Source organism: Cimex lectularius, unplaced genomic scaffold (genome assembly GCF_000648675.2).
Source record: "Cimex lectularius strain Harlan isolate CLEC.00 unplaced genomic scaffold, Clec_2.1 scaffold90, whole genome shotgun sequence".
Classification (NCBI taxonomy): domain Eukaryota; kingdom Metazoa; phylum Arthropoda; class Insecta; order Hemiptera; family Cimicidae; genus Cimex; species Cimex lectularius.
The window spans coordinates 502,542-527,394 of NW_019392684.1; the positions used below are offsets into that span (position 1 = coordinate 502,542).

Below are 24,853 nucleotides of genomic sequence, written 5' to 3' on the forward strand. Positions count from 1 at the left end.
AGTTTCTATGTAAATATGGACTACCAATGGGTAGTTCTCCTCTCTTTAAGCCCTTCTTGATGCCATAACGTTAGTTAACCCTTATAAGGTTACGTTAGTTGTAATATGAGTTCATAAAAAAATAAACGTAAACGAACTTTGTAATCCAAACATGCTGTAGAGAATACTGGTCATTATTTTAATTTTTATATACAAATGTTTAAATATTTCTACATATACCTTGCATTTGTTGTACTTACAGAGTATATATATTGTACGTATAGTTATAAATGTAGTGCCGGTCAAATTTTAAAGTGAGGAAGAATTTTCCAACAGGCAAGACCAGAATGTGTTATTGTCTCGGATTCCCCAGCCCCCGCCGGCCAAAGGAGAGAAATCCGAAACTTTCTTATTACTGATTAGAATCTGGAGGAACAGAATTTTGATTAAGATTTAAAGTGACAGCCGGGAGAGACGACATGATCCCTATTGCTGTAAATCTCGTCCGGGGGTCTCAATAAGGCTGCAGTTATTGAAGACGTGGTCGAATTCCAAATTAATCAGCGTTGAAACACGGTTGTGATATATATGAACATATAAAAACGTTAAAAGGACCGACGAGGGGGCCAAAGCCGTACATCGTAAAAAACCAGCAAACACAGCTGACATGCTGCGCCGATCCTTTCTTTCATGTTGTAGGCGGATTTTCACAAACGAGATTTCTTAACATGATGGGGGGGGGGAATTCGCTGGTATGTGGTCAGGTACCCAGTGGTATGGCTATGCGACAGTGCTGCTTCTTCAGATTTCTGGACAATGATGTTCGAAATTCACCCTGGTCAAAAATGTCAAGACGACCAATAACTGAAGCGAAAAAGACAATGTTCGTCCATGAAAAGTGATACTTTAGATAAACTTTATTCTTTTTCATTTTATATTTATTCATAATAAGCGTCATTCCACGGTGGTAATTTCACTATGAATTAATTAATTATTCTATTGTTTAAAATAAATGTACATTATATTACAAATGGCTGCTGTCAATAGTTGTACTGTACTTTTCGAATAGTAGTAACTGAACATAATTTGGTATTGACTGAATAAATTGACTTCAAAAGAACAGACATTTAAACTTTAACAGAGACGTAAAAGGCGATTTATTGCAAGGTTTAGTGCAAAGATTTCACGAAAATAATTTTTTTAAATTAAACTTATGCGTCAACGCAATCTTTATCGATCTAACACCAAATCAGTCAATCTAAGGGTGTTCACCTTGGTGGAAATGGCGGAAAATACTAATTTTTAAATGTTACTTTGCAATTTAAATCAATTTTCTTAAGAAGGGGAGGGGGTCCATTTTAAAAGTATCTACGAGCTTTAAAAGTTTTTATTTGAGAAAAGAAAACAATGCCGTTTTTAATTATTCATCGGCTTACACTTAAATCACTTTCAAAATTTCAATAGAAATTGACTCTTTAATGAAATAATTTTGTCGATTATAAATATATGTAAAAGGTTGGAGTTTGAATAGCAGTGAGATAATTATTATGTTGGGTTAAAAGCTAGTAATTACAATTATAAGTAGTTTATGAAATCATGATGGGACCCCGCGGTGGCCATTGTATAAGATGTAAATAGATAAATAGATTGAGAGAGAGAGAAAGAGTGAGAGAGAAGAAAAATATTATATAAATATAGATAGATAGACATGATAGATATGGAGATATGGGGAGAGGTGAAAGAGAGAGAGGAGAGAGAGAGAGAGAGAGAGAGAGAGAGAGAGAGAGAGAGAGAGAGAGAGAGAGAATGATTTATACCTGACGTTGACTTTTTTGCAGATATAGTAGTATCATAATTATAAGTCATATTAATTTACATGTTTATTGTATATTAACATGTATTATTTTGCTAACCACAGAAAAAACAGCGTAGGCAACAGAAAAAATACTGTCTTGGTTCTTGCCTTCTCTCTTGGTTGAGAATAAGGAGTTGTAAATCGAAAAGAAAGGGAGAGAGTGAGCGAGATAGATAGAGAAACAGAGAGAGGGTGAGGGGGAGTAATAACTACAACAAAAATAGAAATAGAGAAAAAGAGTAAAATGAAAAGAAAGATAGGGTGAGAGAAATAGAAGGGAAGAGAAAGGGTGAAAGAGAAACAAATTTATATATATATTTTATGAGAATTTCGTCAATTTATTGTATAGAATATTATTTTTTATATTTCATAAATATTTGATGCCTATAGTATTCAGATTTGAAACCGCGGTGGCCGCCAGGTCAGGCCGAACGACACGTTTTTACCACACAAGAGGTTCTGGGTTCGAATCCCGGCAATGTTTAGTTGGAAGGTGTAGTAAAAAAGTATAGTAATGTGTTTTGGCCCTAGTTCGATACAATGCACGTTAAGGACTGCTGTGACAGGGATTACCTCACCTTACCTTACTTTACGTAAAATAGTGACAGAAACGATCACAATTAAGTTTTAATTTGATGCAAAGAATGGAAATAAATTATGGTGTTAATGCTCATAAAAGTTTTAAAAAACAAAAAAAATAGACTAGATTAATATTTGTAATTGCATATTTATATTATGCATCCTGATGCAGTGCAATCGAAATAAGTTCGGTGAATTAAAATAAGTGGATTAATCAATTAATTAGTTCTTGTTAAGGGGTTGCGTCCTTTCTGAATATTCATATAAATTCCTGTATAAAACATATTTCCGAAAAAGAATACCCGAAGAAGGTTTGATATTAGTTGATATGCAGATTGGTTGTTTTCCTTTCCGAAGATATTTCTCCCCTCTGGGAATTTACTTTGTCTTTAAATTATGCAAACGAGCCGTGTCCGCCGATTCGGTATGACTAGGTTCTGCATTAGCTATTTGTAATTACTATGATTAGCCGATAAGCGACGAAGGTCCGAAAGGAATCGCTTTAGCAGCACGGCGATTGAAAGTTGTTATTAGAACTCTCAGCCTCTAGGTCACTACGTGGTTTCTGAAATTGCCCAGTTGGAAAAAAATAGAGGAGTGACAGGTTGATGCTGCTTGCGACGTTTCTCCAATCACAGCCGAAACGTGTTTAACACGCCTGGGGACAATTTCTGGTGTTTTATATATATAAACAACTACTTCTTTCTTTTAAAAAAATATCAACTGGACTATATTACAGTTTGATGGGAAAACCGACTTTGACGTAACGAAAATTGTAGTTGCACGAGAAACCTAGCTTCAATATTTATTGCTGTATGAATAGCATTAAGATAAAATTTATTTATTATCTCTTTTCAATGATAAAAACATCTCATACACTTTTAATAATGCTAAAAACATTAATCAAAGAAAACCGAAATGTCACGTTTTCGTCTGATAATAATAATAAAAAAGAAGATTTCTGGGATAAACTAGTATACAGTTTGATATAACATTTGAAATGACTTAAAATGTGCCTCAATGTTTCTTATTCTATAAAAATCAAATTTAATTCTAAGAGTTGAGCATCAGTCAGGTTTGTTTCGGAAAAACAGATAACCCTAACCTTTGATTGTTTTGTATCAATCGGGTCTCTCTCCGACAAAAACCTTAATAGACATTATTAACGATTATTTTCTATCAATTAGGTTTTATTTTAAACAAAAACCTAAATGACGCTTACGTTTGACGATTTAGCATGAATCAGGCCTTGCTGTTAGTCAGAAAAACTCCATGTAATAATAAATATTAATGGTAGTTCATTTACGACTATTTAGCGACACAGATTTTAAGTCGAATTCCTAGCCCAAGTACTGGTTGTGCAGCGCTGTACCATCCACGATGGTCTACAGCAGTTTTGGGCCAAGGGAAGCCTCGGAAGAGAAGGTAATGGTCGACGGCGATATAGGAGAGCGACGTTCAGTTTATTGCTTTCATCGCACTTCGGAACCGCCATTTAACGGCTTCCTTGATAGGTAGTCATCTCCATCCGTAATATAAGGGTGAGCTCGAAAACAGTCATGAGAAGGCTTGCACAACCTACCTAGACGTCCCACATCAGGGCGCACTACTACTGGAGAAGCTTCGCAAATCAACACCTCTTGCGGCCAATAACTTGAACAATGGGGCCTGTTCTCTTCACAGAAGAGTGCCGGTTTGGTTTATGGCAATCCGAAGACTGGCGAAGAGAGTGAGTCACAACCTATTCAGATACAGTCAGTTATGGTATGGGGTGGAATCAACATTCATGGTACCGAATGATCTTTGACAGGAAGGATCTTTGACTGCACTAAGGTACATTTATTGGGGACGAATTTTTCGTAGGGATTAACAAAAAAGTGGTTTGCACGTTCTCCTGACATAAATACTTTAGAACACCTATGGGGCATGAGACGAGCGCAAGACGAAATCTGGTCGCCATTCCGCGTGGCCAGAGGTGTAATAAAATTTATTAAGAGCAAAACTAGGGGATAAATTGTTTTTTAAATTTTAATGTATCACTAAATGATTTGCCGGTTTTTGAGTGTTTTGGAGAACTTTCTGTCAAACGTTCTTAATTAAATAATTCTTACTAACACTCGTGAATTTCTGATCTCGTTTAATTTAGTTTCAATTAGAATAAGCAAGGAGCAAATAATATAACGATAAAAATAGATACATTTTGAAATAAACAAGAAAATACGAGTTTCCGCTTTTTTGTCTGCAACGTTTTAAACTACAAAGAACGAAAACTCTACAAATAAAGAAAAAACGGCAAAAATTTAAAAATAATTATTTATTTGACAGACAACTTATTAAACATGTAGTGACGATGGATGAAATGTTTAAACCGTGGGCGATCATGGAGAAGTCAAAAGTAACCAAAAACCCCCAAAGATCGTAAAAAGGCGAACATCACTAAATGGGATATGAAAATCAAGAAAACCGAATACAAAAACATTGACAAAAAACACCGTTTGAACAAGGTGATAAAACAGTCATATATTATTTTCCTCTTAAAATTCGGCTAAGAAAATAGATAAGCTTTTGTAAAAACGCTGATTTTTATTTAACGTTGTTACAAAAAAAACGATCCTAGTTCTATAGTCGACGGCCCACAGTGTTACAATTTTTTTAAGCTTAAGAAAATCGTACTAAAATAGATCTGAATATTTTAACACAAACGCACAAAAAAAACCACCTAGTCAAAACTAGAGCCAACTAGGAAGCTGTCGCCTTTAAAATACAAGATATCGTATTGCAACTCGAAACAAATCCAAATCTTACAGATGTTATCAACCAGTAAAGATGTTCTGTAAAATTACTGAGAATATTGGAATAACTGACAGAATTGGATTAAACAGATAGAATATAAGTAAGTAAAATTTACCCTCTACTTTTTCTATTTAAAAAGAAACCGCAAAATTTCGTCCTTAAGAGTTAGGTTACAACGAACACCTCAAATATCAACTTTCAATTCAATTTTCGCAACAAATACACACACATAAAACAAAAGGTAGCCGTATATAAACAAAATCTAAACAAATTTAAAAAAGGCCGTTAATTTAAGAATAACAAAGCGCTTTTTTTCAACATGGGCGTTATTTCAGGTCGTACTTTTCAATTTGAGATGACAATATTTTTTTTACGGCTTCATAAAATTTCATTTCGACCGTGAAATTCGATAATTAAATTGGACTCTGTGGAGTGCCTATGTTTTCTTAACGGATTACCGATGTGTTTTTTCTCTTTGTTTTTTTTTTTTTTTTTCGAGTGAAGAGCGGTTTGTTATTATGTTGTATTTGCTTTTCCCCTCTTGTGAATGCATAACATAAGTGTAATAAGTAACAATTAATTTTGCCTATATATTCTAGGGTAAACTGGATGAATTTTAAAATTACTTCATCATGACATTCACCATTACCTATTTTTAGAATGTATATAATAATAATTCAACCTACCGAAAATTTAAAAAAAGCCTTATGCTTATTATTTCTTATTAATGCTATGCTTATATATATAAAACATAATGCTTATAATAAAATAACTGCAAAAACATCATAAAATTTGCGAAGTGGTAATTTTGATCAAATCTTCTTATATTACATTTGTTGGAATCATGTATGTGTGTATGTTTGCATGATATGTATGTTGGTGTATATTTATCTACGTATATATGTGTGCATAATTAATTAATTATAATTGTTTTTATTTAATGAATCTATCCAAATGTTTATGTTTGTATGTATGTATGTATGTATGTATGTATGTGTGTATATATATATATATATATATATATATANATTGTAACTAGTTACATCAGAGAAAATAACACAAGTTAGTTCATTGGCTAACTCACATTTTTACAATGTAAAAAGATAGGATTATTCAAAATTTCAAAAACTACAAAGAAGCCAAAAAATGTATAAGTTCACAAATTTTAAATTGTAATTAAGATATTTTAAGGCCAATGTTTCATTGGTTCTTTTTTTCATGCTACACTTTTATTCTGTATTATATTTGTTTATTTGTTTGTTTTTTATTGTGCTTTTGTAAAGATATATTCTGTTTATTTCTCTGATGATCTCCAAAAATTCCTGCTGTATAGTACAAGCTTTGCATTTTGACAGCAGGCAGGGATGTACCAAAATGTTATTTTTTGTTGTACATTTATATGTAATGTACATTCTTGCAAATTAAGATTTATTAATATATTATTATTTACTAGTCAAAGTCAAATCCCATATATGATTTTTCAATTATTATTATTTGTTTCAATTATTAGTATTTTGTTGTTGTTTTATTATTATTTTATTGTTCAATTATTATTTGTTCAAATGCTTGTTTCTAAGTTATACTTTATGTGTGGTGTTTAGTGACCGTTAGTCAACGATTGGGCACTCTCAACACGACACACAAGAATGACACAATTACGCAGAAAACAAACACTTTGAGCCCTGAAGATGATCTCAATATAGATCGAAACGTTGGCATGATGTTTTTCTAAAACCTACGTCACACCAGACCGCATCTCACGATCTCCGAATAATCGTTATACTTTGTTATTTTTATTTCTTTGTCTTTTTGTAATTATTCTAATAAAATAGGCTTTTGCTCGTAGATAAATAATTATAATAAATTTGAGGGCAAATTTGATCAATCATTAATACTAAAATAAAAGTTACCTTTAATATTTAATGTGAATATAGTTGTTATTATATAGTTATTTAATTAAATAATTATAACTGCTAATTAGCCTGAAACTTTAATAATGTACATTAATTACCTATCGGTTATTTAATCGGAGTTACGCGGTATTTGACGTGCTTTTTTGCATTTTTAATCAATACTCATTCATTTTAAAAGCTTAAATTTCTTATCAATACAATGACAATATATTTTCCCTGTGGAACTGTGTTTGATTTTTAAGGAACATGAACGTTTTTCTGCGATTTCACGGATTTATTATTGGTCCTGCTACTAATTTTTAATAAATTTAATGTACAATGTCTGTCGTGCAAAGTAGTTTTTTTTTTATATTTACCATAATAGCTGTTGGTGAAAAATCCATTTGGATAAATCGATAAACCGTCCCTCATGACGAATTTTCCATTTTATATGTAGATAGTCAAACACTCACATTCGACCGATAAACTTATACTGAGGAGGTCTAGAACTCGGGCCCTAATCTCTGATCCGGCGATAAACCGGGCCGAAAGACGCCTCGGCGTCCGTTAATTATTGTCAAGCGAAATGTACTACAGCGGATTAGAGGTCGGTCCGGTTGAAAAAGAGGCGCGGGCCATTGGAGGGACGAAAGGCGCGCTACATCTACCGGGAGGGCATGCGGTTACTACCTCTGGAAGCCCGGCCTGGTCCGCTTTCTACCGGGCTGGCTCGGAACTCCGTTGAAGAGCGGGGCCGGTCGGACCGCCGTTTTACGAATACGAGAGACTCGGGTTGATGGGGGCAAAAAAAAAGCGAACGTCGACAGACCGGAGAGTAGCAGGACGGACGGAGTTTCCCGGTTCGATCCCGTAACGCCACTGAATGGCCTCATGGTAAAAGTTTGGTTTTTTTGACTCCGACGCTCGTGTAAGTACATCCCGAGGTGGGGATCACCGGCTATCTATGGCAGTATCTACGGCAATTCTGACGACACTACTCTCTACTATCGCAAATAGCATTTACTCATAACGCTTTTTATCCCTTCTTTACTTTACATGTGACCTCCAATTAAATTGTACTGATTTAATATTTTTTATTTGCGTTTTTTTACTTAGTTTGTATGTTTAAAACAATTTCTATCGCCGATAAATTGGGTATCACAAAGAACTACACTTTCCAGTACAACATCTGTTTTTTTAGTGCAAACGCGTTTTTCGACTACTTTTTTTAATCCCTTATAGATGTATTGCTAACTAATTATCTTTATTCGACGTTTTTAAATATAATGTAGAGATTAAGTATGTAGAAATAATTGATTTGCAAAAGAGTGAATTAGATTTCAAAAACCGATGCGTAATTGCGTCAGGCCTCAAGTCAAAACGTAAAGAAGATTCAGCTTTGGAGAAATCCGCAAAAGGATATAAAAAATCAAAAAATCTTTTTTTTTTCCTTTGTGTATAGAACAAAAACATTCATTTTTTTCATAAAATATTATATACATAACGATGTACTAAAGGATCGTGTTGGAAAATAATTCACCATTGTATATAAATATAGCAATAATCCTACATATTATGCATATAAAGGGTGATTCGATACTGACCAAGTTAGTCGGGTGTTCCTACACCTCAAATGCAACAAAAATGTTCTTATGAATCATGGTGCTATTCTCAACCCTTTCACTGATATTCAACTTTTTTTAATTATCTACGGTTTAAAAAGGAAAAATCAACGTAATTTGGTTGTTCACTACGTTTATTGTCTCTCTTTTATGTTTTTTTTTCTTTGGTGATTGATCAGCCTTCTCAGTTTAAATATACTTTTTTCTTTCCAAAAGGTAGATTGGGGATGAGGCCAGGAAGACAGAAACAACATTCATTTTCTTGTCGAGCTTTCGGCAGAATATATCGCCTTCATCAGGACTTCGAAAAAACGTTATATTATATGAACAAGTACATGTGTGGATAACGGATAGCCGGTGGAGCCCACCTTCGATAAACGAAGGTAATAAATATCAATTCATATAAATAAATAATAAATATATTCTGCCGAAAGCTCGACAAGGAAATGAATGTTGTTTCTGTCTTCCTGGCCTCATCCCCAATCTACCTTTTGGAAAGAAAAAAGTAAATCTCTTTTATGTGTTATGTTTGGTTTTTACGTTGAATTTTTCTTTCTTTTTGTGCTTTTTTTTATTAGGTTTAAAGTTGAATTTGACAACTTCTGTACTGGAGTTCTTTTTTTTCTCTTTTGTCTGTGTTTTGAGAAGATATTTCAACTTTTTCTGTTTCGTTTGTTCTCTACGTTTGCTACCTCTTATTTATGTGTTTTGTTTCATTTTTCTTTCTTTTTGTACTTTTGCATTAAAAAGATGGGAAATAAATTTTACCCAGGACAAAAAGTTTAATTACTAAATTAACCCCCTTTCCCCCTTTTACACCCCATTACCACTTTTTTCCAATTTAGCGTCAAATTTCTGCATTTTGTTTCGAAGTAATTAAAGAAAAAGGATAACAGCTTGTTCTAAAATAAATAAGTTTTTGACATATTGAGCCAACGTTAATCACTATATATATTTTAAATTATATGATTGTGCGAACCTAATTGAAATTATAAAATTAAAAAATCCATCTTTTACCATGTACTTCTCCTACATTTAAGACACTGTTAAACTTTAGCAACGACTAAAGTTGAAAGGGATTTTCCGTGAAAACCTTCGTTTCAACAGAGTTGATCAACTTACAGTCGATTCCACTAAAGTCTGATCTTTCAAGTTGAAATATGACTTAAAACGTGTGCACTATGAACTTACAATTGAATAGTTCATTTACTGCACGTGTTCGGTTTTGTCTATAAAATAGATTTTTTTAAAAAGAGTCAAATGGACGTGAAGTATGAGGCTCAAATTATTAGAAATTTTATCCTAAACAATACTGCCTTTGGAATCAGTGTCTTATCTATAAAAATCAATAGAGAAAATACTTTATTTTTCTATTATCAAAGAATTAAAATTCCCGGATTATTGGAAAAGTATGACGTTTGCCTTTTGCCTGTGTGGCGTCTTTGGCACAAATGTTGCGGACATTTATAATGTTATAAACCTCGCAGCATAATGATGACGTGACTAGATGAGTATAAAAATATAGGTGTGAGAAAAACGGGTTCTATTGTAAAAGATATGGAAATTGTCGGACGTACTATTGCCATTTTGAAGAACAAAATTTAGAAAGTTAGATCCATCTATACAAAAGAACATTTAACGGCTTAAAAAAATTGATAATTTTTTATTGAAACTGTGGAAAAAACTTAATCAACTTGATCAACGAAAGTTGAATAGCGAGAACGCGCCTGTAAACTATGTAAATGCTGCGAGGACAGGCGGACCAAAATGAATGGATAAGACATTAACTTAGTATGGTCATATACTGGGGCTGAATTCATTTATAGGTTGTTCAACTAGAACAAGTACAGCAAACTTTGGTGGCTCAACAGAATATTATGGATATCTTAATCGTTAAACATATTGTTTAATAAATTCAACTCGTAAGATGGAAGTCCCAGGTCATAAACTAAGTAAATAAGATAGTTGAATATCGAACGAAATGTTAGCGATGCTCTCTTTTAAAAACTACTGTAAGCCCACATTGCACGTACAGGTATAGAACTGCTTGGACTTTTCGTAATGATCTTAGTGATAAATTCGCAACACGTTTCCAAGGAGGCACCCGGTTTGGAGAAGGGTGTCATCCCTCAGTTTCTAATAGTTCTTCTTGCCAGGGGGTGGATCCTTCAGTTTGTACAAATTGCCAGAAGGGAATTGAAGTGATTAATCACTTTTCGAGAGAACGACAACCCCTCTTCGCCCAAAGAGGCCTGAAAGAGGAATCAGCCGGGAATGGACGACGACTTCATTAACTTCTCTCCTCATCTCAACCACTATCAATTTGGACCCTCGTTTTGAGAAACTTTAATTGATAAGTAATCCTAGCGGTCGAGCGACTTATTTCTGATCAAAAATTTAGCATCTTAACTTAATCCACTGTACTCGTGTGCGCGCGAGAGTGTTCATTTTTATTTGCTTAGATGACAATTTAATTATTATAATGTACATCCATGGGGTTAAAAATGACAACATTTCTTCATAAGACAAATAAATCTATAATTTTATGTTGGTATTGCTGTCTAGTTTTTATGCATCTTATTCTTAATTTAGCAGAACTGTTAAAGAAAGAAAAACTTGATACTTGTGTCACTAAGATTCTGGAGAATAAAACACTTTCGAATACTGTGGATCACGGTACTGCCTTGATAAAAACGCAAATTCAGTTGTAATTTTAAGGTAAAATAGGTCGAAAGTAACCACTGAATTTGCTTTTTCATCAAGATCATACCGTGATAGCATTTGGAAGTAGAAAAGTGGCGGATACATCTAACACTTAAAACTTTGACAACTTTAATTTATTAAATAGAAACAAGAAGGATGCTGGAAAGATGGAAGAGTTACTTAAGGTCACTTAACATACAAAAAGGTAACTCTTAATATATTTCCGATTACGGGACCTACCTTGGACACTAGGGAGGCATATCTAGCTAATAGAAACCCAATTATCATGGAAAGAGTAATTATGCCATATAAGTTAGCTTCTAAGAATTTGTATGGTTGTTATTTTCGTTGATCAAAATATAAAAAAAGAGTAAATATTTGATTTGAAGGGTTTATCTCAAAAGTACACGTTCGACTTGATAACACATTCAAACCATTTGCACTTTTTTTTTACTACACGTGTTTCTCTGTTTTTATTCCTTTTTTTCATTCTCACTTGACGTGTTGGAGAGCAAGGATTTAAACACCTGTTTGATAAGGAGGATCAAACCCTTTCAGCTTTCTGAACTCAAGGTTCTCAAGACGTCTCAGTAGAAGGGTGATAGTCACCAAGTTGCCTCGTCAGACAGGATGCCACGGACGGACGAGGATCTAAACGCGCTGTGAAATTGGTTCCTCCCCTCTTGCCATTGAATCAAACCATGGCCACTCACCCCACAATTCTATACAGCCAGCTCCTGTCAATTTGACACACTGCAGGGAAAGAAACACCAGTAAAATTAATTGCCATTCTTCCATTAACTCTTTTAATTACCACCGAGCTTCTAATCTACATTGACCACAATAACTTTTGCGCCGAGGGACCTGATAGGCGGTTAGTTTTTAAAGTGCACGTTGAGCAAAATATAGTTTTTATCACCTTAACATCAATTTGTATTCTGATAATTGTTCTTGATGGTTCATTAGACTCTTTATGACTGAGTACGGAGGTGAGCGGTAAAAAATCTTTTATTCAATAAATCAAAAAGCAGAGGAACCACTCATGTCGGTATGCAATATTAACTGTGAACTGAAGGACACATTAAATAAACAGCTCAAAAATTAATAGGGATATTGCCAATTTTGTAATATTTACTTTCCCTAGCATTTTTATTTAATTTTATTATAAATTGCACTAAAATTGATTGAAATGATTGTTTTTTACTGAAGGAAAATTTAATTAAGGTATTAAAAGGTTTTAATTCCATAACTTATTTATTGGACACAATAACATTTTAAAATAATTAATGCCGTGTATAATGTACTCTATTAGCTAAACCCTCTGTGCATCTGTTAGGAATAGTAAGACTTATTATTAGTCTGTAATACTAGACAATTAGTAAGATTGTCACTTATTTCATACGGAATTTCACTCCATAAATGTGGGAACACTGCACTCAGTTGTTGCAGGTCAACTTCTATGGATGGTGACCGAAAAGCCTTCTCTGCTACTCATCTCACATGTGCTCAGTGGGATTGAAGTCTGGAAACAATGAGAGATGGGGCAGATGGGAAATTCCCATGTTTTCTAAACATTGATTAACAACTCTGCCTCTATGAGGTCTGGCATTGTCATACAGAAATCGAAAATCCCTGCCAATGAGATCCCTGGTTTGCGGTATGAATTCCTCGATAATATTTTGAAATATCGGACTGCGGTGAGGTTGCCTTCAACATTATGGAAACCAATTCGACCTCCAGTGTAAATCCCATCTCAGAGCATTACACCTCCTCCTGCAAATTGCACTGAAGAAAACACCAACTGGGACATTGTACGCATCCCCTAGTACAGTCTTATCTGTATAGACTCTTCGGCGCCTGCATCACTTTACAGACAGAAACCCGACTCATCAGTACATAACAGCATACCAATTGCACCATATTCTCCTGAGTTGCTGGTGGTGGGATGTTGCTGCAGGAGCATACTATGTGGCCAGCTTCTCACAAATGATTACGTTCGTTAATCGTTTGTGTTGATAAAAGCCTTGCCAAAACATCTTATACACTATGGAAAGTGTTCAGTCTTGCAGCAATGAGAATACCTCTGTCCTTCCTTACCGTCTGAGATCCTCTACCAGGCCTCCTATTAGCGCTTCCAGTCCTCTGAATCGGGACTTCAGGGCGGGAGACCACGCTCTGAGAAATGCCATCTCCCTCTGCGAAATCCATTTATCGGTGACCTCTATGAATCATTCTCACAATAATATTGAGAATTTCTGGGTCAAGATGATGTCTTTCCATGGTTAAAGAGAATACAATTGGATTAAAATGGAGAAAAGACGAGAAAAGGTGTTTGTTTTAAAAAAATAGCAATCTTCATGTATGCTATTCTTAAGTAAATCCGTTATTAAAAATGAGAATTAACATTTGTTTGTGTTTGGTTTGTCTTTTCTTTTTTATTGTATCCAACTAACAAGAATCGGTTAATTTAATTAAAAATAATAGAATAAGAATAAATTACAAATATCCCTATTCATTTTTGAGCAGTTTATTATAATTAAAACATATAAGCACACACTCCTGCTATTTCAGTTCTGAACAATATTCGTTGTATTTAGACAAATTATCTCTTCATCATAACTCCCTCATCAGACCTTTCCACTCTTAGGAATTTGAGGTTTATGTTTGCCTCGCGATATACTACGGACATAAAGACAATCCACGGGGGTCAAGCCATCCAGTCGAATGGGTGGACATTCACGCTTAACACGCAACTTATGCTGTTTCATTGTAACCTATCTGCTTATTGCATAAATCGATTTTTTAAGTTTTACTAAAACAATTACAAGCACTGTGTGCTATTCCAAAAGCTGCTTTTGTAGAACAAAGCGATGTCGACTCCCCCAAACATTTGGCCAAAAAATCCATGAGCTCCTTTGTTCCGGTCATTACGTGATTGGGGACAGCCGCGACCGAGCGATCTTCTGCCTATATTTGGTTGTCCGACCGGTACTCCTCATTTCGATTACAGATCCGTTCCTGGAAGCCGGCCGGAGATTTGGTGGACTCCCCACTTACAAACAGAAGCCGCCGAATAAAAAATAAAAAAACCGCCAATCAGTTTTTCTTTAATGGGCCCGGAGTCTCGCTCGCTCACTCCGTACCAAGCGATGCAACTCAATAAAAACTACTCCCATCCTCTTATTGTCTAGCAGGTAGGCCGGCTACTGGTGTAGGATGGGCATTTCTCATTTGGTTTTAATCATCTTCCCGAGTCGAATACCCTTAACGGAAATTTACAAGTTTATGTGGGTATGATTACTGGCCCGTTTTATTGCACGGCGTTTCATTGAACGTCTGTCTTCAGTCTGGGATTTCTTTGTAGACACGCCAGTTTTATTTGCTTTCAAGATAAAATTGCTATTTTGAAATCAAATAGCATTGAAGTATATAATATTAATTTAAAATAATTCCCGCATTTTGCAGTACAGAACTGCAATTAATAAATGGAATTAACGCTGGAAAATGTAGGTAGAAAGGAAAATAAAATAAAGGCCTTTTTACGAGATAAAACAGAAAGTTATTTCAAGAATCTTCTTTGATAACTTCATATACATAATCATACAGATACCAAACTACACTAGCTTCTTTTTTAATTAAACCCTTTCAAAGTAGTACTTTTTACAAACTTCTTAAGTACAAGAAAACAAAGGAAGATAAAACTTTCAAAATGCCTGTTTCAATCAGTATATAAGACTTGTTGAATTATTTAGCTATCGTTAATGACACGATTCTAATAATATTTTTTCTTTTGCGATTTTCGTGATGAGTCTGTAGTTAGGCATTTCTGTATGCTTCATATTTGGTATTAAAAACGCATTTAGGTCATCTTCAGTGGGTTACTTTCTGTCTACGTCGTTTTATCGGTTCTTATGAATTTCTATACAGTCATAATCAGGAGAATAGACGGACCAGTGGGATGTTTATTGTGGAAAGAGGAAAATGTTTTGGGGATTGATTTTTGCCAGACAGGGATTTTTAGGTCATTCTGATGAAGGGTGATGAGACGGACCATTCTGAGAACTTGGGATTGGAAGAACTGTATTTTTGGATGTTGGTAGTTCTAGTGCTTACGTCCAGATTTCAACAATTGCATCATTACATGCGAATTATTTAACCAAAGAAAACTCCTATTTTTGGTAAAAGAATAAAAATAAAATTATATGTTGGGTGGTAAAAGTAAAACACAAAACAAAAAATGTTTACTTGACACCACACAACATCACATTTTAAGGCACAGTCTTAATTCCATTAATGAACATACAAAACATAGCTATACATCGTATTGTCTTGAGAGTTGTCTCAGTTTGTTTCTTGTTGAAACGTTAGAGTTCTGCGCGCCAGTAGTCTGTAGAGTTGTCCGAAACGTTTGTTTAATTCCTGTCGTTTGAGTTGGTTCAGGTTAGCCTGCAGTCTAGAAGGAACCCAAGATAGCGGACGCAGTCTTTTTTTTTTGGGTAGAAGTACTATTGAAGTATATTCAATGAGGGGGTTTTTCTTCGAAGGGTGAAGGGTGTTTTTGCCTTAATTAAGCTTTATACGACAGTGTTTGCTCCAATCTGCTATCTTCAGTACATGTGCCTGGAGCTCCTCTAAACCCATTGCATGCATATAATAAACCTAAAAAATACATACAACAAAGACAGAAACCCATATTAAAATAAAGTTAAATTACTTCTTTACTTCTTGACTCCTTGAGCCCCGCAAGAACGCTCAGATATGAGACCAATCAATTTTCGACCTAGTATCACCCAAAAGATTTCATAGAAATCGATCATCTCACGTCCGTACCTCCCATTCTATGTATAAAAAAGTTTTCGAAATAGCTGTTCTGTATGTTCATTACGCGTATTAAGACCGTAACTTATGACGTATGTTCACACATCCGTTTTTATTACTTTTACTTATTTAGAAAAAAGGTTAGAAGGTTTCCTTCTTTAAATAATTTACAAATCAAGATGCGATTTTTCAGGTGACATAGCGTATGAACATAAATGTATTTGAAAATGTTACGAGATGGCTATTTTAGTTATGATGACCGGACATTAACATTGTAGCAAAAATCCATAATATATGAATAACATATTTCACAATAAAACACACAAACCAATGGCGAAATAATATAATTAACATAATATAGACTAGTGAGGTTCAGGGATTGTTATGTTTCATTTCGTCAAAATTTTTTCAAAGTCAAAAATAGCTGAGATACAGGCAAACTAGGATGATAACTACAAATTTATATCCGTATTGTGAGATTCTCCTTCAAATCTGCGGGGTTGTGAATTTTGGCCATTTCCTATCAACCTGGTCTTCCGAGCATTATTGTTTTGGTCGATTAACATATAGCCATTTTTTAAATTAATTTAATTTTAATATGTAGGTTTTTTGTGGGCTATCAAATTCTGATAGTTCAAAACAGCGAGGATAAATGACCAAACTATTTTTTTATACCGGATCTCTATCAAGATGATGCGAAACATCTGATTAATATCGGTCCTTTTACAAGCAGATGTGATCGTGCCATCCGGAGTACCTCCAGCTGTGGGACGATATTCAAATGTTTTATTTCTTGACAAATTAACACGCCTATCTACAAAACCAAACAAATGGAAATCGAGAAAATCAAAGGCTAAAAGGCTTAGTTGTCCAAACAGAGATTTCCGTCGGACGAACTATTAACCAATTCTAAGGGCAGACTTTGCCAAAAGAGGACCGTTCTATACATTCCAACTCAATGGGAATGGTTTTTGTAACAGTTTCCCAATTCCAAATGTATACAACAAAAGTATAAAGCTAATAATTATACATTAATTTTGGAAATATTTACAATAAAAAAATATTTAAAGTGAATTGAAACGATTTGAAATCTGATTAAAACTATCTAATTAATATTAATGATTCAACATTTATGTTTCTAGTGATAAAAATTGCTTAAATTTACTGACCATCAAATATATTTATATTGACCGACTTTAGTATATTTGCTGTTTTTGGTATACAACTGAATTTGGCATAATTAGATTTATGGCAATCAATGTTATGTGACTCCTGGCATAATAAGATGGAACATGAAAAATAATTCGGTTCAGCACTAATAGGCAATCAGTTAAAGTATGTAATAATTTTTTATAATAATATGCAAACAATGAATTTCCATCAGTAAAGAACAGTCATCAGTTTCAGATCCGACATTAACAATGAGTAAGGTGATCTACACTCTCCGACTGTTCAGTAAAGTATCAAGAGTAAAAATATTTTCGGAACTGCCTCTATGCGACTGATATTGATTGAAAGCTCAAAGAGGTTAATAGTAATCTTATATTGGTCTGACAGTGAAAATGTATACAATTTTAAGTGTATCTGTATCGTGGAAAGTTTAGTATGAGTTATAATAAATCCTAAAGTTTGTTAGCTTTAGCAAAACTTCAACTTTAATGTGTGTGTGAAATTGTGTGGACCAATAATGACATAAAGATCTTTAACAGTTTCAGATCTAATTTGGAGTCTGATATAGCCTATAAATTTGACAGGAGATTTTATTTTATGGAAAGTCATAACTGAGCATTTATCATCATTTATAAGAATATTACTAGCTGAACAACATTTATTAGGTTTTAGTAAAGCTTGAAGTTGTATGCTATTGGGCCATAACGTATGGAAGAGAGTCGAAGATAACTTTTCAAAATGAAAAGGCCCCAACTGCGACCATTGAGGAACTCCACAAGTTACTACAAACTATGTGCAACTACAAATTTTAATTTTATTTTAAGTACTCGACCGAAATAGGATGCAAACCAATGTCATATGTTTCCATGTATGCCTAATTGTTTTACTTTGTGTTGTAGAATAGTACGATCAACACAAAGCTCTGCAAATTGTTCAGTATAATCGATGATTTCAGAAAAAGATTATAATATTTAGATTGTAATATCTTAAAATATTAGTAAGTTGGTTAATATAGATCTTTGCGAATGAAAGTCGTGTTGATTTGGAGTAATAACGTTTTTAAATAATGAATTTTAGGAATTTAATATATTAACAGTAATATAATCAATAATATATTAACACACAGAACTAAACCAAAAATGTCATTTTCGGCTTCGCTGATAGCTTATAATATAAATGCCTTTCAAACGGCAAGAATGACATAGTCACCTTGGAATTATTCTTGATCTGGCTTTGAAAACATACATAAAATAATAAGTTGAACTGGTCGGCACTGATCACTTTAGTGGGCCCGTCTATACTCGCTAATTTAAGTTTCACTTACATGCGTTTTAGCTACATGGCAATATGATTCCTTACAATACATACCATACAATACAAGCCCGGTGTATGACAGAATCTGGTAACAAATTAATAGAAAACGGAAAAAAGTAAAAGTATGAAATAATAAATATAAACGGACAAAAAGATAAAAAGTATATTTTCCCCCAGAAACTAACTGCATCGTGCAACAAATAAATTGAAAATTCCGATAAAAAGAAAACACATAAACTATGCAAATTATACAACGATAAGTCGATGACAGGTGGGTTATTATTCCAACCACGTCTGGGACATGGGAGGTAATGTTATAACTGGGACATTTACATAACTTCGTGATCCTGTACTGACGATACAACCAATACGGTTGGACAGCGATTCTGAGGTAAAGACTGCGAACGGGAAAAGGAAAAAATCGGAGAACAAGGAGAGTAAGTCCCAATACCCTCCCTCAACACCAGGTCAAAGTCAAGGAGAAAGAACTATTTACCGGCATGAAAGATCAGTTTCTAGCATAGCGGTTCAGAATATTAGTTTGCTTTTTGCTTTAACCGGTTTTGTATGATTTACTTTTCTGACTGACATAGATACGTAAAACATGTGCATTTGTGCATAATATTTTGCCATGTATAAAGTTGTCGTTATACATAAAGTATTTGCATTTCATTAATTAACTTGAAAATAATTCAAACAAAATATGAATACCCCAAAAGTTAATAATACTACTTTGACAATTATAAGTGATGTGTATTATGCATCAATATATTAAGCCATGGTTGCATGGCGGTTCTTTATTTATGTCTGGACGTAATTAATCACCAAGATATTTAGATTTACATTCTGGCAGAACTGCATATGGCGTTAGCGTTGAAAAAAATGCTGGCGGTTTTGTACACATGTCGACGAGTTTAAATAAATTTACTCCTCCAGTGGTCAGAAAAGGTCGGGTACGATGGAAGACATCATGTTCCTGAAGGGGCTAACATTGGAAAGATACGAGCAGGGTGCTCGAGAGTGTCGGTGACTTCTTTGTTCTTGTATTCCAATATTAAATAGTTAATTTAATGATTATAATGTCAATAAGGTATTAGTGCAATTGTCGAAGAGTAGTTCATTCAAGGCAGGTGAGTAGACCATGTCAGATTCTTACGAAGATGATCAAAGGTAAGCCCTATAATAAAAAACTACAGGTGGTAAGAACAGTATGCATATGCTAAAACAACTGCTATAGATAGAGAGAGCTAAACTCACAGGAGCGATAGGGCTATTTATCGGTCACAGGCAGGTGATAAAACACCTACCTAACTTAGGCATTATTCAATGATGATCCTGATTGTAGAATATGCAATGCGGAGGAACAACCAGCTACTATCTTAGAATGCCAAGCTGCCTGTCATTGGGGACATAACCTGAGGTACAAAGAAAGTCCAAGGAATGAAATTACAGCAACGACGTAAATGGCCTAGTGTTTTTTAGGACAAAGATCGAGTCGATTGCATCGAACTAAGGAACTAGGAAAGTACAGTAAGCCAGAAGGCTGCTTTGGTGAGCAAAAATCCACACTTCCAAGAATCCATCATCCAAGCCTTACAATTAACAGCCAAGTTGGGATTGATCTTTAATAGTATGAGAATAGCCACTTTGGTCATAAATTTGTTTGTGTATTTATTAACATATTTTATTAAATTTAAATAAATAATATATCGGTATGGAACCCGATAAGAAAGCCCGGAGAGGACGCATTGACTCGCAGTAAATCTCACATATGAGAAAAAAATATTTTCTGCTGTCGATCCTACAATCTGTTTTCCAGTAATGCCGTTTAATTAACTTAATTAAATGAAATGTTAAAAAGCTACTTGGTAAGGTTTCCTTCAAATCAGTAATTTATAATAATTAATGTCGTCCCATTGACTCATTAATGGGTCTTAAAGAAGACGAACATTAGCAATTTTATGAAAACGTTAGCTGGAAATCCCTTGACTTTAGTGATGGAGAATCTAGATTGGCGCCAAATAAATCAGTATTGCTAATACACGGGCAGTAACAGCAGGAACAACAATGCATCTCGCCCCAAACTGACAGGATTTCTTGCTAATCTTAAACAAAAGTGCAAAGTTGGCTAGCTCTTTACCAACTTAGAGCAAGAAAGGATTAAATTTTATAAACTGGATATGAAAAATTTTATGCTTGGCTAATTATATATAATAATATATATATAAATAAGATGCAGTGCTAGAGTGAAGTGGCATGTTGGAGATAAAAATTCCAAGATGGAGATTTTAGATTAGACGCAAAAAAATCAATGTTGCTAAAGCATGGGATGAAATGTTGCAGGAAAAACGCTACATATGCCATTAACACATGGGATTAGCTAAGACGTAGCAAATTTACTAAATTTGGCTTAGGTAATTTTGGGTTAACTACCATATATTTTCCCAAAGGGCCTCACTATATTATAAACCTTCATCCTACTATAAATAATACTTTGATAGTTTTAGAAAGATAGAGAAATAGAAATCAAGGAGAAAGGGTTATAAAAGAAATATATAAAGTGGGAATGAGATAGAGAGGGCCAGAAAGATGAACGGTGATCAAGGACGATGAGTGAAGTTTGACACATATTACACGCAATTTGACAAATATTAAAACTATGTACTTAGTAAGCCTACATACACATTTGATTTATAAATTATGTATATTTTCTCCTTAACAATTGGTAACATATTGGTTCTTTTATTGTTTAAATTGTAATAAAAATTAACATTAAAAAAACTTTTTTAATTTAATAATTATTACCATTCCTGACAGTCCTTTAACAAAATTATGTAATTCATACATCATTTGTCTTTGTATCAATAATACTATATTTTGTAGAAAATTTATTACAATAAATACCCTGATCCGGCGTTTGCTTCGGAAAGCATGAAAGGACACATGTCAGTTTCTTGTAGACAATTTAAAGTGAAGCTAAATGAAAGCTAGTGCTTCCATATCACATTTGCCCTTCAAAGCAAATCTCTTCTCACAATATACTACAACAATGTTCTTATCCTCAAATCCGACTGCACTCGTTACCTTGGGATCCACTTAGACTCACACTTAACATGGAATCAGAGAATACACGACTGCAACGACAAGACCTAAACATACGCTATCGTCTACTCTTCAAACTTATGTGACGACAATCCCAGCTATAGAAGAACAATGAATTTACAATGTACATAACGCTACTACAACCATTTGGACATAGCTGTGGAACTATGGGGACCCGTTAAACCGTCCAATACCCATCTCCAATCCTTTCAGTCTAAAATCCTCATATCAATTATAAATGCTCCAATACTAACTCCCATGATGACACCAAAATCCCATTTATCCAAAAATTGATTGCCCACGAATTTACCAAATTTCACAATAATCTCTCCCATCACCCCAATAGTCTCGCCCAAGCTTTTTGGCTAACAGAACCCATCCAATTCCATGAGGCGTTTTAATAGGAAATCGCTCCGCAACATATGTATAACTTAAATTTCCTCTATACCTTTTGTGAGATTTTCTCTAGGGATCAGCGTGGGGAAAAAAGTGTGGTTAGTCGTTTCCGATCATGTTGGTCCGCCTAATTTCGCTGATTCGGTCTGTCACCCGGCATCTCACCATTTTCAATTATTGGGTTGTGTACTATTAATTGGTCAGACATAAACAAATCAGCGAGGATATACAGGCTAAATTTATTCGAAACGACCAAAAACGACGTGTTTTTAATCTGAATTGCTGCTTTTGTTAAACAAAAACCATTGTTTTAACGACTTGTATTTTTCTCGTAATAGATAAGTTCCGTTCACAAATTTTTTCTAGTGAATCATCACGGCTAATGACGGTCATTTGGCCACGAGGTTGTCTTTGGCATAAGATTTTTCATTTTCGAATGATTTTTATGGATTACTTTTTCATTTTTAGGCTTTTATGTGAAACTGTCTTTAAACAAAGTAATAGTTCTTCGACATTTCGGGAATCTGTGCCATTTTCAAGAAGGGTTTTACTTCTTAAAATTATACTGGGTGTAAGGCTACTCACGTCACAAATTATAAATTTGAAATTTGTTGACAATTTTTCATAACAACTTCTTTGTTTGTAAATAGAAATTTTATACTAATTGAGAAAAAAGTGGTGACGGTGTGAAAAAGGAGACGGGTTAAGCTAACAATTTTTAACTTCTTGTCTAGAGGAAAATTCATTTACCAACTTTCACTTCACCAAAAAGTACAAAAAGAAAGAAAAACGAAACAAAACACATAAAAAATAGACAACAAACATAGCGAAAACGAAAGCAGAAAACGTGGACAAATTATCTGAATTGAAAGATTTAATGTTTGTTTTTTACCAAAAGTTAAATTGAAAATTCTAGAAAGGTGCCTTCTTAAAGGAAATTTTACTCTTTTGTCAATGCGTTTTTTGGATTTCCCCAAAATAAAACAGTTCAAGAGACATGAATAACTGCGAAAGAGTTGAGAATCAGACCATGGTTCATATGAAGTTTTTTTTATTTATTTATTTTATTTTATTTATTTTTTTAAATTTGAGGTGTAAAAACACCTGATGAACTTTGTCGCACAAGTAGCGAATTGCCATGTATATCCGCCTTTCTTCAGGGTATACAGATGTCAATTGTGCTGGAAGTCATTATACATTTCAAATTGAACTCTAAAGTCTCTATTGTCCATGGTATGCTTCTCGATTGTATCCGAGATATTTCACTTGTCTGGTTACTACAACCTTTCATAACTTCATTCCATAAAGTCCCCCGTATCGTGTATATATTAAGTACTACAATAAACGAAATAAATTAATAACAATTTTTCGAAATAATTGGATGTTTAACGGAAGCCGGGTGAGGGAGCTCCCGGGAATCTGGACGAGACATCCACGTCAATTAGCAAGCGTCGGGGCGGCCGGGAATCGTGGCTCGCGGTTCTCCGAAAGTCGTCCTTTTTTCCCGGTTCCTCTCTTTTCTAATGGCTATTCAAATTATTCAGAGGCGGCACAGGGGACCTTTTGACGGAACGCCGTTTAGCACGTGTGGAATGTACGACTCCCCATTGTACCTAAGCCTAGGAACCACAAATTACGGCAACTTCTCGGACATGTTGACAAGATTTAGGTGCGATCCGGAGAGATAGGGACGAACCGAAACTAAAGATAATTAAATCCGAAGGCTCGCCCTCTTCAGCAGGAGGAGTTGTGTGGATTGGAAACGGTTTAATCATCCAACATCAAACGGACCCGCCGAACGCTAATTCCTCACTAATGTTATTCGCCACTGGTCTTGTCGGACCACGCACATTGCAATCCAAAATCTCAAATATCCCCTTTTTTTTACTGGTTTTATTTTAAATCCCTCGATAAGATAGCTTATTGATACAATTCAGCAGCATTTAAACAATTTGTGTAGGACCCATCATTTTAAAGAATCGCTTATCTTAACTATATATATTCTATTATTTAACTACATCTGACTAGCGGTTAGATTTTAGAGAATAGCCCGGCAAATGAAGTATAAATCAACATTAATTAATCGAGTAACGAGTAATATTTGAATTCAGGTTTTTCCATAAGAGTATATGAAATCTATATTGCCAATCACACTTAGTTAAGTATTCATCAGCTTAACGTACATACCTACTCGCGTTTCTTTTTATTGTTTTCAAGGTTCGATAAACTGTAATAATTAGGTATGTTTTGGTGGTTTCTAATAAATTTTTCTCATTATTTGATAGATAAATTCATAAATTGGAATAAATCTCAGCCTTTGCCACTAAGATACACAGTGACCCTAGCAAAATTTCCCCGTTTACATAACTTGTTCTTTAATTGTATACTATATCAAAGTAAATAAAACTTCAAACTATTATCATGAAATAAACAGTTGAATGTGTATTGCCACGTCATATAATGTCATATAAACGCTAGGCTAATTAATAGTTAGCGATGTTTATAACGATTTAAGTTTTTTAGAAGATAAAAACGAAAAATAATATATTTAATGTCTGCGATATATTGCCTAATGAACACAACTTGTATACAAAGCAATAAGAACTAATCTGTACAAATCTTTTAAATGT

The 24,853-nt window shown here is 34.2% G+C and overlaps 1 protein-coding gene across 5 annotated transcripts in view; it reads right to left on the reverse strand.

Annotated features, from left to right (window-relative positions):
• The window catches only part of LOC106666508 (zinc finger protein rotund-like), a 352,459-nt gene extending 344,488 nt beyond the window's left edge, over positions 1–7,971 (reverse strand). For 3 of the 5 annotated variants that reach the window (XM_014393762.2, XM_014393761.2, XM_024225723.1), the window contains exon 1: positions 7,476–7,970. In XM_014393762.2, coding sequence (XP_014249248.2) covers positions 7,476–7,502 — 27 coding nt within the window. In that variant the 5' untranslated portion in view covers positions 7,503–7,970. Of the gene's footprint in view, positions 1–7,475 lie in introns of all 5 variants that reach the window. The other 2 variants (XM_014393760.2, XM_024225721.1) reach the window with 1 other exon arrangement.
• Positions 7,972–24,853: the final 16,882 nt, after the last annotated feature.